General features: G+C 52.2%; 1 protein-coding gene across 2 annotated transcripts in view; it reads right to left on the bottom strand.

Annotated features, from left to right (window-relative positions):
* The window catches only part of PEBP4 (phosphatidylethanolamine binding protein 4), a 277,583-nt gene that overhangs the window by 3,234 nt on the left and 260,728 nt on the right, over positions 1 to 13,621 (bottom strand). For both annotated transcript variants that reach the window (XM_049866494.1, XM_049866493.1), the window contains exons 5-6: positions 12,029 to 12,074; positions 9,481 to 9,594 (exon numbers count right to left, since the gene is read on the bottom strand). In XM_049866494.1, coding sequence (XP_049722451.1) covers positions 9,481 to 9,594; positions 12,029 to 12,074 — 160 coding nt within the window. The remainder of the gene's footprint in view (positions 1 to 9,480; positions 9,595 to 12,028; positions 12,075 to 13,621) is intronic.

The following is a 13,621-nucleotide window of genomic DNA, read 5'->3' as shown; positions in this document are numbered from 1 at the left end:
CCCTGGGGACCTCACAGCTCCTTTCCTGTCACATTTCTGACAACCCTGTGGTTCTCGGGTTTCCTGGGCAGCTCCTCAAACCCAGGTCTTGTCTTCCCTCAAGCAAGCCGAGCAGAGTGCAGCCTGGCCACTCGCCTCCTGCCACCTCCTCTCCACAATTTGGCTGCGACTCCTTACACCCCCCTTCCCTGTTTCCTGCCACAAAGGGCAAGAGGAACTGACCCTGAACAGGGTTTAGAAGGAAGAGGGGTGAGTCAGGCCCTCAGGGGTGTGTGTGGGGAGAGCTGGGGAGCTGGGAGGCTGTGGCTTCTGTGGTCACGGCGTGAAGGAAAGCTTCATCCTGTATGGCACTGCTCTGTGCCCTGGGTTGAGTGAGGTTCCTCCTGCACAGGAAGAGGGCGGTGCTGCTGTCAGAGCTTGGGGCCACTTGACTTGTGCCCTGGACCCACCCGAGATGGGTGCTTCCGGGGACAAGGGCAGGCAGGGGTGGCGAGTGTACTTCAGAGGCCTCTGTGGTCTGAGGCCTCAGTCTGGGGGGAGAAAGTGGGAGGAAGGTGTCTGATGCCCGACTCCTGAGCACCCAGTGGCTGGAACAGTCTGCTCCTTCTCAGGGCAGGGCTGCCACATAGGATGTGCAGGTTGGTCCCTGCACAACCCTAGGGGGTGCTGGTCCCATCTTGCATAACCATCTGCAGTGGCTGGGCCTAGAGGCATTCTCTCATTTGTTGTTCATTGCTGATAGGGAATATATCCGTGATGAGAGAGCTGCTGCTGTGCAGGGTGGGAGATGTTCCAAGTGTGGGCCCGGGCAGGAGAGGTAGGTGACCTTATCATAAATCCCTCAGCGGGTTTTGAACCACTTTTGCATGCATGATGATATAGTAGACATGAGGAGGGGTGGGAATGAATGAACCCAGTTTTCAATAGCTGGGAGAGGGGCCCCAGCTCCAGCCCCCAGCCCCAGCCCCACAGAGACTCATCCTCTGAGCTTGAGTTCCAAGGGTTGCAAGGTCTGGGGTGTTTGGGAATGGCCCTGGTGCAGGTCTTGACACTGACTCCATCCCCAGCTTCCCAGATCTGTGTGGCTGATTTACCCCTGTTGAGTAAAGCTTTATCACGTGCAACTGGACAGCTCCTTGGGCCTGTTACGGGATGAAAACAGTTATCCCAGAGACTGAGTGATTCCACACCCCATCTTGCCCCCACTCCCTTTGTAGGAGGATGGGGTGGATAGCCCCTCTGCTAGAAGTGGGGAGTTCTGAGCTGGCCCGGGGTTAGAGGGCTTCCTCAGTGCTGACAGTTGCCTTCCTGGGACTCTGCCAGGCTTGGTAGGGAGCTGTTTCACCCAGCCCAATCCCTGCCCTCTACCAGTTTCTAACATAAGACAATTGTTAGCTGCTGTAGAGTAGGCAACCCCATGCCCAATGGGATCGAACTGCTGTGATCCATAGGGTTTTCACTGGTTGATTTTTAGAAGTAGATTGCTAGGCCTTTCTTCCTAGTCCATCTCCGTCTGAAAGCTCTGCTGAAACCTATTCAGCATTATGGTGACACACAAGCCTCCGGTGACCAATGGGTGGTAGCTGCACATGAGGCGTATTGGCCAGGAATTGAACCCCGGTCTCCTGCATGGAAGGCGAGAATTCTACCACTGAACCACCACTGCCTTCTCTTTATAAGACAGTTAACACTGGACTAATACTAAACAAGTGCTTCCAAGAGTGGCCTTGGCCAGCAGCATAACTTTGCAGCCCAGGCCCCCAGTAGACAGGTTCCATCCTTCCAGCAGCCCTACCCTTAGGCCTTCCCAGAGAGCACAGGACAGTGGCCCCCTAAGCATGTCCCTGCTCTAGTCAAAGGATATTTTCTACCTGACCTGTCATTTGGCCCTGAAGTGTTTCCCTCTCAGCCTGGGAAGTGGGGGTGGGGTTGCCTGCCCATCTCCTTTCTCCTGCCAGCCTCCATTCAGGTGGGCTGGAGAACAAGGGAGCGGTTTCTGCCTGAGCTCTAGTCCTTGTGGTTGGCCTCCTCTGAGCTGCTTCAGCCTTCTGCCTGAGGCATTCTCTGCTGGGACCTGGAGCACCTTGCTCTGAGCCGCCCTGTGCCGCTAGGCAGGTGACTGTGCCTAACCAACGCAGCCACCCTCTTCCCTGGCCTTGCTCTACTCTCCCCCTAGGCAGGAGCACCTCTGCTTCTTGTCAGGGGATGGTGGCCCTGAAGAAAACACAAAAATTCGACTCCAGCCTAATAACTGCCCCACCAAGAGCCTGGTGCAGGTCTGTAATTTGTCTGCTCGGCACGGGGCTGGCTGCAGTGATAGAAGCGCTGATGCCTTTTTGCTGAGATTAATGATGTCCTGGTGGTGCTGGGCGGGAGGCCTGAGCCTTTTATTTTTTGTGCCATTAAGTGACATCCAGAGACTTCCACTCAGGAGCTGAAAAGCCCTCGTTCCATCACATTCAATTACTCCTGGAGAATATTTGCTGAGTGGCTGATCCTGCTGGCTTGAGATGCTTGGGGTAGAGGGGACCACTTTGGCTTTGGCGGGAGTGAGAGGGTGGGCGTGCTGGGTGGAGTTCTGAGGTGGGGTGGGGTGTCACCCCATCTCCTCTGGAGCAGAGAACCCAGGAGAACTGGGGGGTGGAAGTTCAAACCCTAACTATCCAGTCAGTGGAACACCCAGGACTTATTCCCGTACCCTGTAGGGAAGGGAGAGAGAGAGGAGGCGAAACTCTTAAGCTGTCAATTAGCTCCCAGTTAAACATTCCAATATTTGGTAATAGTGATGGCCCGTTGGGGTTTTGGGTGAAATTTGGGGATTATCTGTAGTTTTCCCATGATCTGTTCAATACTGTTTTAGATGGCTGATGTTTGACTTGACTGAGACATGCATCTTGATGAGGTCTGCCTGGGGCCTGCAGAGGTTTCTGGCAGTTCCCAGCCAGGGTGCCTGTCTGAGAGTTGCCTAAGATGGCCCCAACTGGGGCATTGCCAGGCCCCCAGTCCTACCCGCTCTGCCAGGTGGGTAGGGCCCTTCTAAGGCAGAGAGCTGCTTTTCAGAAGCCCACACAGTGAGTGACTCAAGGGCTGGGCCCTGGGGGATTCTGGGGCCTGGCCATGTGAACCACCATGGGAGGTCATGGGGGGCAGGTAAGGGGAGGCTGTTGTGCAGTGGGCTGTTTGTGTCTGTCTGTCTGTCTCTGTGTGCTGGGGGTGTGGGATTAGGGGCAGTCTGAGTGTTGGAGCTGGTCTTTAGGCATGGCCAGGCTGCAAGGTATGGGCAAACCACTGCCCTGTTCCTTCTCAGGCCTCTTTCCTTGTTTCCCTGTATCATGTGCTCTTTCCTCACTGCCACCAGGCCTGCTGTATTTCCTCTAATTCCTCTTAGCCTCTCCCTTCAACTCAGTGCCTCCTACTGTTGACACTACTTGGAGTGCAGCAGCCTTCATGCCTTTGGCCTGTGCTTTAAAGCATTTCCCCACAATGCCCCTGCCTCAGTCACCCACGGTGCCGTGCCCTGCAGGCCTTCAGATGCCACAATCAAGATTTAAACTCCACTGTGTGTCAAGTCCCTGCCTGCCTCTCCTCTCTGACCCCTGTAGGACAGATGGCTCCACCCAGGCCCTGCTGAATTCAGGCGCCTAGGCGCTGGGGAGTGAATCATGGCTGTCTGGCCGGACGTTCCAAGGACCCCCTTACCCTCTTCGTGCCCCTCCCACTCCACTTAGCAACGCTGTTCTCTCTGAAGGCCCCAGAGGCTGCCCGTTAGCTGCCTGGCGTTGTGGGCCGCCTGGGGCTCGCCGCCTTTGAGAGAGCTTCTGGAGCAAGCTGTGGCTCATCATCTTGCCGGGCAGAGAGGGGATTTCCCCGGCTCACTCACGAGAGGAGCGTGAGGCCGGCTCGTGACACCTTTGGGCGAGGTGGCTGAGGTGTGGCATGGCGCAGACCACAGCTTCCAAGGAGCGCTAGTCTCCACTTGTGCTGAGCCACAGCCCTGGCCAGAAGAGGGGTTATGTGGGTGGGGCTGCCTCTGGGCGGCTGCTGCTGCTGTTGCTGCTGCTGCGGCTGCTGCGGCTCCTGCGGCTCCTGACGCAGGAGCCCCAGGGGCCGCAGGGTGAGCTTGCCATACCCCCACCCCTACTTCTACCAGAAAGCCCAGATGTCTGGTGGTCTGGGTCGGGGAGAGGGAATGTTGGCGAGTCAGCGACAGGTACAAAAAGCCCAGCTCCCAAAGTTAGAAGAAAGTTAATTTGTTTTTAGCTGCGGACCCTTGGGCTCCAGGTTCCTCATTTGCCAAGAGTGGATAATGGCCACCCTGTCCCTCCTGTCCACCTCACACAGCTGGGCTCAGTTCAGCTGAGATCAAGTTGGGAAGGGCAGGGAAGGCTGGGGAGAGGGTGTTAGCAGCCCTGTCTGCCTGGCTGGGGACAGGGAGGATGTGGATATGGAAATTTTCATTTGTGTTCACAGACGTGGCTGCCTTTTCAGGTGTTGAAGGAAGTCAACGGTGTGTGTTTGTGGGAGTGTGAGAAGGTACAGATCCTTGTGTGATCTGAATGTGGCACCGTCGGTGTGTCTCATACACAGACACGCTCATTGACTGAAAGTCCACAGCCTGCAGAGCACACTGATGGGTGGCAAGAAGGAAACAAGGCCGAGATAAGCTCTTCCCTCAAGGAATTTGTAGTCCCATGGTGGAAGTAGGACCAAAGCAAGTGCAAAATGATTTAGTAACACTAAAGACATAAAAACAGGTGACTAACAAAGTACAACAAAAGGCCATGTGAGTGTGGAAAAAGATATAGACACTGCTGGAGAGGGCAGGGACAGGTTCGACTGAGAGAACCCAGCCTGTGGGGTTATTTTGAACAGCCTCCCCCCCAAAAAAATTTTTTTTTTTTTTTCATGGAGATGATAAAAGGGGACTGGTGATCTAAAGGTGGGGAAGGCATCCAGGTGTGAGGGAGGCAGAAGTGGTGTGCACAACTTGGCAGGTAGGGGCATATCAGGTGTTCAGTGAGAGTGGTGGGCAGGGTGAGATGAGTGAAAGAGTATGTCATGGGCATTCTGGCAGTGTGAGGGATGAAGGGTATGTGGTATGAGGTGTGAATGAACACTGTGGGTGGGCCATCTTCAGAAATGTCCCCCTCAATGGCCTTAAGTTGATTCCTTTAGAATCTAGAAGTCTAGAGGCCGAATCCAAGGCTGTTGTAAGGAAAATGCCTGGAGACACCATCATGAATCTGATGGGCTTTGGGCGTGGAGGGTGGAAGAGTAGGGATCAGAGCTGTGAGAGAGGTGTTAACTTGGAGGCAGAGAGTAGAAGTCCGGTGTATTACAGCCCTGAGGTAACAACAGCTCCAAATCCACGATGGCAGGCAAAGTGTGGCTTTTGGGACAAGTGAAACTGGGCAAGCCCTTGCCATAGGGCAGGTCTTAGTCTCTTTCAACTTCAGACTTTGCCCCTGCCATTCGCCCACTCGGGACATGCATGAGCTGTTCGAACATCTCTCTTGTTCTCTTCCCTGACTCTCTCTATGAGCTCCAATTATCCACAGAGCTACTTTGTGATGAAACTCTGTGAGAGCAGGGACACTGTCCATTGACCTCACTTCTGTACCCATAGTGCCTGGAATGGAGCCCCACATGTAGTGGGTACCCAGCATTCTGAATAAATGTGGCGGGCCTGAATGAATCCTGACAAGCATGTGAGGAAAATGGCCACTGAGAGGAAGGAGCTGTGTCTAGGCAGGAGGAGTGGGGCGGAAGGCAGAGATTTCTAAACTAGAAGTGAAGTGGCTCTCACTACCCACCACCCCCTCCCAGGGTCCTTGCTGTGGTCTTGGTAGCCCTTCTCTGATCGAATGCCTCCAATGAGAAATGTCTGTGGTTGGCCTGGTGGAGTCAAACCTTATCAGCTGCTCCTGCATTTGTCTGGTAGAACTTGGAGGTGAGGAGAGCTCCGTAAGCTGGAAGGAACTCTGTTTAGGGTCATTAGATTGTAGACCAACTAGTTTAGCCACTTATCTTGATGATACAGAAATTGAGGCCCAGAGAGGTTGGGTGGCTTGTCCAGTGTCACACAACTAGAGTTTGGACATCAAGATTTCCTCGTATTGCAGTAAAGTCTTCTTCTCCCTCATTCACTAACCAAGTGTATGCTACCCTGGAGTCACAGTACAGAGAGGAATCCTGGAGAGAGTTTCATCCCTTTGGTCTGAACAGCGCCACTCCATGCTCCCACCCCATTACACGGCCATGGAAGGTTAAACTAGAATAATCTGAAGCTCCAGTCTCATTCTAAGCCTCTCATTTACACATCAGGAAGCTTAGGCCTTGAGAGGGAAGTGATCTGAATATGAGTGGGTCAAGCTAACTGTCCTCCACAGATGCCCTTCTACCTTGGTCCTGTATGCTTACCTTTTGCCTCTATCCTTAGAAGCTGCTTCTGCCTATTCACCCAGGGGTTGCAAGTGGCTGGTTATACTATATATACCCTAATGCATCCCTACCCCCCAATACCTTGCCATGAAAAAACTAGATCAAGGCAAGTCCTGGGGCCTGTGTTTACTGGCAGGACCCCATGTCCTGGGCACCTGAGAGTTCTCCCAATCTGGGGCTCCATGATTACCAAACACTGTCCAGGTACTTTAGAGAACATTGGGCCTTTGGAGTTCTGGCATTATGCAAGGGTCTACCACTTCTGCAGCCACTTGGGATTCATCCAGGCCAGACCAGACCCTCACTGCCCCATGTTTTGATGCCTTTGGTGGCCTCCTGTCCTCTGTCTCTTCTATCTCTGGTCAGTTGTGCCCAGCATTCTAGGTTAGTCATCTTTAAAAAGTGACTTTTGTTGGTTACGTCTCTGGTTGACAATCTCACATGTCTCCCCATCGTCTACTCATCAAAACCATACCTTGGCCTGGTTTTCAACAACCTCCACAACCTTCGTCTTTTTTTCCCCTTTCTTCTCATCACCACCCCCTCACCAGGGGTGCTCCTTCTTGCTTCTTTATCTGTGCATTGCAATTCCCCCAACCCAGAACTCCCTCTCTCCTTCACTCAAGGATTCAAATCTCCTCCTTCTCCAGGGCCCAGCTCATGTCCCATCTCTTCATTGTAGGTTTAGGGATATATGGATCTATAGATCATCTAGATCCAACCCACCATCTTCTAGATGAAGAAACTGAGGTCCAGAGAGGCTAATTGATTTGCTCAAAAGTCAAATCACTAGCTAGAGATGAGAAGTCAAGGTTTCCTCACTCGGCAGTAAAATATCCTTGTACCTTCCCTTGCTGAAGGGGATGTGTTATCCTGGAGAGAGTCCTATGATAGGAAGTAGTCTATCCCTAAGTCCACATGATTGCCAGTTGTACTTACAGTCAGAATCACACAGTTAAGCCCTTAATTATGAACTGCTCTATATTGTTATTTAATTGTTTCCAAAATTGTAAGCTCCTCGAGGGCAGGGAAAACTTCCTGGGGCATCCAATTGTGTCCTCTCCAAAGGCTCTAGCACAGTGCTGGGCACATAAAAGGCATTACATGGTGGGATTGGTACCCTGGCCAGAGCCTTCCTCTGGGAGAATAACTTCCCCACCTCTATGAGGAAGCACACAAAATAGCACAGAAGCCAAAGGGACTCTGCCCAGATGCAATTCCAATTTCTAAGTTTTCACGTGGATGGAAGGTGAGGCCAGAGGCGCCACAACAAATCGTGGCTGTGGCAGAAATCCAAAGGGACTAATAATGGTTTTAAGGCCTGATACAATCCCAGGTTTCTTGTCTGGCCTCCAACATTATAGGACTGCAGGTCAGGACTGTCCTGGGCACACAGGCCACTTCTTTCTTCAGGCTGGGGACCACCGTACAGTGTAGTGTTCAAACCTCAGGATCCCTGCCCATGACAGAGTTGGGAGGAATCTTTGGTGTACACAGACTCCCTTGTCTTTGCCCCTTTCACTGCCCCTCTTTGTCACCTTATGCTTTCTCTTTTCTCCTCCATCTTGCCCTCAGAAATGACTTGATCCTGCGAGTGGCTTTTTAAGGTCACCCTGTCTGAGCATGATCCCTCCCAGGGCATTGGCATTGTGACTTGAAGTCTAACGGGGGCATTTAATTGAGTCTGTCTCATTTTATGAGAATCCCACACATGGCAGAAGCTTGTAGGCTGAAGTTCTAGCTGTCAGTCCTCAGAAATCACAGTGCTTGAGCTGGTCAAAATGCTTCATGATGTTCTATGTGAGAATGGTACCCAGGGAGCTGGAGAAATTTACCTTGGCCTTGGCAGTCATATTTTTCTTCCTTCTCCCTTCGTAATCAAACTTAAAAGTGTGTCTTTGGCAAAGCTCTTTCAGATTTACAGATTGGAGAGGTACCATGTGCTGAGGGCACCCGGCTAGGGTTCACCAGCAGAAAGGTTGCTCCAGCTCCACTTGCAGATGACCCAGAACCCTCTGTGATTTGTGGCCCCTGCTCAGCAGATAGGCTGAAGGGCTCCATCACTCAACAGGTGCCTTTTTGGACTGTACACTCCTCTCATCTGGGGCCTCAGGCCTCAAGGGTTGTAACAATACCATCACTGCCTTCCCAGTGGGTAGAGGTTGGTCAGGGTCACTGGGTGAGAGGAAATGGCAGATGACACCCACCCACCCACTCAGCCTTCTGCCAACCTAGGGAACCTGTTCTTTGCACCCTCAAATTGGGGAGGTGAGAGAGTACACAGGGGTGACTTGATTTCCCATTTTCCTAAAGAGAAATCTGAGGCTCAGAGAGGGTTCTGTCTCACACAGGGTCAGGTGAGTCACCTGCAGCATTGCAGTTAGTGGCCAGGTGTCCAAAGCTCCTCTCTGAGGGTGGCAGGACTGAGGCTGAGACAGCCGAGTTAGCCAGTAGGAAGCTCTAGTGGAGTGGGCCTTCTCCAGACTCTGAGGAGGGCTGTTCAGAGACGCTAATGGAGGAGGTGTGGCTGGGGAAGTCTGCCCAGCCACTGAGGAGGGAATGATACTAGGAGATGGCACTGGCAGACAGAGTGATTAGCCATCAATGAAGACAGACTGGCAGGGTGGCATTCCAGGGCCCTGTTGCCCAGATCATTCTTGATTATAGGGTACAATTATCTGCAGAGGTCATGTGGGGCAGTTGCCTGCACTTGCCATCCATGGCTGTCGGGGAGATGCTGCTCTCCCTGGCTCCAATTGCACCCTTTGGGACCCTGCCTTATATGTATACCAACCCACCCAGCTAAAGTCACCATCTTGGTCTATGGGACTTACTTCTATAGTGGGACCACATCTGATAACAACATCTTCTCTAGGATAACCATTCCAGTTCAGTTCCAAGAAACACCACCCTTTGACCCTAGCCTCTGAGGCTCATGGGGAGGAGGGTTAGGTTCCAACTGTCCATGAAAGCATTAAGCATCTAGTTCCACCCTCAGAATTCACCTCAGCTTCAGCTTGAGGGATGGGAAGGTCTTACCTCGGGAGTCATTTTCTTCGGAAAGGAGAGAGATGCTCTTTCCCTCCTGAAGATAGACGAAGAACTGGTAGCGGTGGAAGCCAGTCTGTGCTGGTGGGGTGGGAGGCTGGTAGGCTGTGGGTGGAAAAAGGAGAGTGGTGGGCTTTACAACCTGTACTACCCCGGACATTGCTCCTTACTTGCAAGTCCTCCTTGCTGCTCAGGGCAGGGGGAAGATGCTGATTCTATATATTTTCATGGTCCCTGCTGACCCTCCTGGAGCCCCAGATGTGGGCTCACCCATTGCAAACAATTAGGATTTATATTTGGCAGGATCACATCTTTAGTATCTTCATTTAAGAGTACTTATGTTACTTTTCTGGGGGGGGGTGCAGATGGTCCAAGAGGAAGTGTTCTGGGCTGGCTTGAAGGTCTTTGAGGCTGGTGGGGCTCTTAAACCTTCCTGGGTGAGTGGGTGTTGGTACTATCCTCATTTGGCTTTAGTCCGTCTCGATGGATTTCCTGCGTCAAGAGAAACCCATCTTCCCCTGTGTGTCTATGTGAGTGCTTTGGCAGGGTATTTCTATTTATTTTTTCAGCATTTCCTTATGAACTCAATCCCCAAAGAAGCAATTTTTTTGGCTGGACCCAGAGGATCTGGAAGTGGTTATGGGGTGGGTGGGACTGGGTTCAAAGGTTTGATCATGGAAGCTGTAGGATCTGGGTGCTCAGGGCAACAGGGAGCCCACTCAGGCTCTTCCGGAGGAGAAGGCTAATCTCCCTCCCCTTTGCTCTCCCGCCAGGAGGCAGGCCTTTTTTAGGGGGAAAAGTAGGGCGGGGACATCCCTCATCCCTCCCCGACATCTATGCATGGCCTCAGGGTTTTGCTGGTTCTGGACTTGTCTGGAAAGATGGGACTCTTTCCAAGAATGCTGTGCCACTTGCCACTCACGTTGCCCTCTCTGCATCAAGGAAGGGAGTCAGGCTGGAGCCAAGAAACTTCCTAGGGGTGCGTGGGGACTGAGTGCTTGCAATGAGGATGCTGGTGGGAGGGAGCGTGGTACTTTATGATGACCATCTCCTTCTTCTCTCTCAGTCACTCATCAAAAGAGCAACTTGAGTTTTGGAGCTATTGAAAGAGTTCCTTATTGTGCCCTTCCAGCCACTAGAGTCTCAGCATGCCAACAGCCAGGGGGAATTCCTGACTATTCCTCCTCCCCAGAGTTTTTGCAGTGCAGATCAGATGTGGGTGCGTGCTCAGAGTAAGAACAGTACAGGGTGTGCTGGGGGCTGTGGGAATTTGTGTGGCTTGTGTTTACACTCGGGCAGGTCATGGATTGGAAGAGCTCTGAGGCTGCTTTTTGAGGGTCTCTGTCAGTGTGTGAAAATGCAGGTAAATCAGAGTTGTTTCACAAATATTGCCAATGATGAGAACGACTTCGGAGCATAGGTGGGTACCAGAGCGTCTCTTGGTGTGTGTGAGTGTGTGGAAGGCAGATGTGACCAGGCCAGCTTTCATCAAGGCAGATGGGGGTATGGGTTGGCAAATGCGCTTGAGGGTGGGCATATCTCACGCTGTCTACAGATTGTGTGGCTAAGTCTGAAGTTAGAACTCACTGGTACTGTACAACTGAAAATCTGTCTTCAGGGGAGGTGGAGACTTAACCCCCCATCACCAGGGCTTTTGTGAAGAATTCCCCCTCCAAAAGTAGGGATGAAAGGGGTGAAGAGAAATGGAAGAGCAACAACTCTGGGCCAGTCACTGGGCTAAATTCTTTCACCTCTGACATCTCATTAATTCTCACCACAGCTTGATAAAGGTGGGTATTATCTCTATTTTATGGATGAGGAAACTGAGGCTCTGAGAGGTTAAGTCAGGCAGATGGTAAGAGGTGGAGCTGGAATTTGAATCCAGGCCTTTTTATTGCCAAATCCCATGAGGCTGAGTTTTTTCCTCATTCCTGCACCAGAAGGCCAGCTCACCACCGGAGCGTTCCCTTCGAGTTCAGTTGAGGGCATACTCTCAGGGCGGGGAACTGAGAGAGCCAGGGGAAGGCAACCGATGGTGAGAATGGGGCAAGAAGAGGAGGGCAGCTGAGAAGAGGGAGATCTGTGCAACCTCACTGGGAGGCTGGAGGCAGGTGAGGAGAGAGAGGCGGGCAGAGGAAAAGAAGTGATGCTCGCCAATCCCGGCCAGGCAAGTGGCCACATTGCACTGTGGTTATGAGCATGGCTCCAGTTAGGTCCCCTGCATTTTAATGCTGGCTCCATCCCTCACTAGCTGTGTGACACGGGGCAGGTCAGTCTCTGCCTCCATTTCATTTCTCTTTACAGTGGAGATATTGATTGCAAGTACCTTCAAAGTTCATTGTGAGTATTAGATTACACAAGTAAATCTTTGGATTGATGCTTTGCACGTTAATGTTACTTAATAACATTACCCAATAAAGGCAATGTATCATTATTAAGTAATATTATTCTGATTCTTGTGATTATCACCTTTCTCTGGCTGGGGGCACACCTCACCCCAATACCTATGGGGAGAGGGGTGCTGGAGGGTCTCACTCACGTGTCAGCTCCTGGCCCTGGATCCTCCCATTCTTCATATCAGTGCCCTGAAAGAAGAGACAGGCATGGACACAAGTTACTCCTGGGTAGCAGAAGGCATGGTTTACACGATACTTAATGCAGCTGGTTTCTGATGAGCTGTTTCTCTCTTTGAAGAAGTAGGATGGACAAGGAGGAAGATGTATGGCTAATTCTGGGAGACCTTGCTAGAACAGGACTGTGGGATTTTGCTATGGTGTCTCAGGGGGCGTCTGGCGAGAGAGGACAGACACAGATATCCTGAGGATGGCTTCCAGGTGGGGAATAGACTGCCTGAGCTCTGGAGAATCCTGAGGCAATACTTCTGCACCCTGAGACCAGGCACAGGACACAACCCACAATCTGGGGGGTCTGGTCAGATGGAAGGGAGGAGCTGACAATTCTCAAAGGCTGCTCAGCCAGCCCATCCTCTCAGGAGAGGGAATTCCACATTCCTTGGAGCCTTCAGTCTCTTAGGCCAATGGCTATCTGAGCAAGCAGAAGGGAAAGGACAGGTGGGAGGAGGCCCCATGAATTCTCGAGGCAGCTTCTTTCCCAGCCTTGAGTTGACTCAGCCCACAGCCCCTAGAGACAGATTCTTCGGCCGCTGGCACAGCCTCAGTTTCCCTCCTTCTCTCCCTTTCCCTCCCTTCTCCCCTCCACTCAGTGTCTGTGGGATAATGAGGTGATCCTGGGGGCAGGTGCTAATTATTGTTTGTGCAGGACCAGGAGATGCCAGATGAAAGGAACTGGAGCCGGGCCCCTGGGTCTGTGCCACAGCTCGGGGCCCCGGGCCAGGCCAGGGAGCCCTGTGGCCCCTTAGTGTGGGATTTTATAGCCTTAATGATGATGATTAAGGTGCTTTTAATTGATTCTGCCAACACTTCACTGTGCCCTGGCCACCTTTCCACCCAGTTCTTCCTAGCCCAGCCCCTGGCCCTTCCCCTTGCAGGAGGGTTGACTGCCGGGGCTCAAGGTGGGAGGAGGGTTGAGAACGGTGACAGGCCCTGGTTTGAATGGTTGTGAGAAAGTGGGTGCGGGAAGGTGAGATTCTACCTCAGTTCTCTGTGGAGAATCTCTGGGTCAGCTGGGTGACCCAGCCTTTGGCTTGCGGTTTACTTTTTACAAAACTAAAGGTCTGTTCCCTCCTCCCAGAACACTTCCTGATCTCCATTTTAGGCTACTAATTGTTGTCCCCCTACCATTCTCACTTTGGGTTTCCTCTGCCAAACATCCTCTTCCCTAGGCTCAACCTAGCCATCTAGATTACCTGTGGAGTCCCTGGATGGTGCAAATGGTTACTGTGCAAGTCTGCTAACCAAAAGGTTGGAGGTTCAAGCCCACGCAGAGACACCTTGGAAGAATGGCCTGGTGATCTGCTTTTGCAAAATCAGCCACTGAAAACCCAGTGGAGCACAGTTCTACTCTGACACACATAGGGTTGCCATGAACCAGAATTGACTCGACAGCAAGTGGTTTAGGTTACCCGTGGTTGGGAGAAGGGGTGGGAGACTGTAGGGGGGTGGACCCCTCCATGAAGAGCCCCTTCACACTTTGTTTCTTCACCCCCACCCGG

The sequence above is a fragment of the Elephas maximus genome, chromosome 22 (genome assembly GCF_024166365.1).
Source record: "Elephas maximus indicus isolate mEleMax1 chromosome 22, mEleMax1 primary haplotype, whole genome shotgun sequence".
NCBI lineage: Eukaryota > Metazoa > Chordata > Mammalia > Proboscidea > Elephantidae > Elephas > Elephas maximus.
This window is presented reverse-complemented; position numbering and strand designations above follow the sequence as displayed.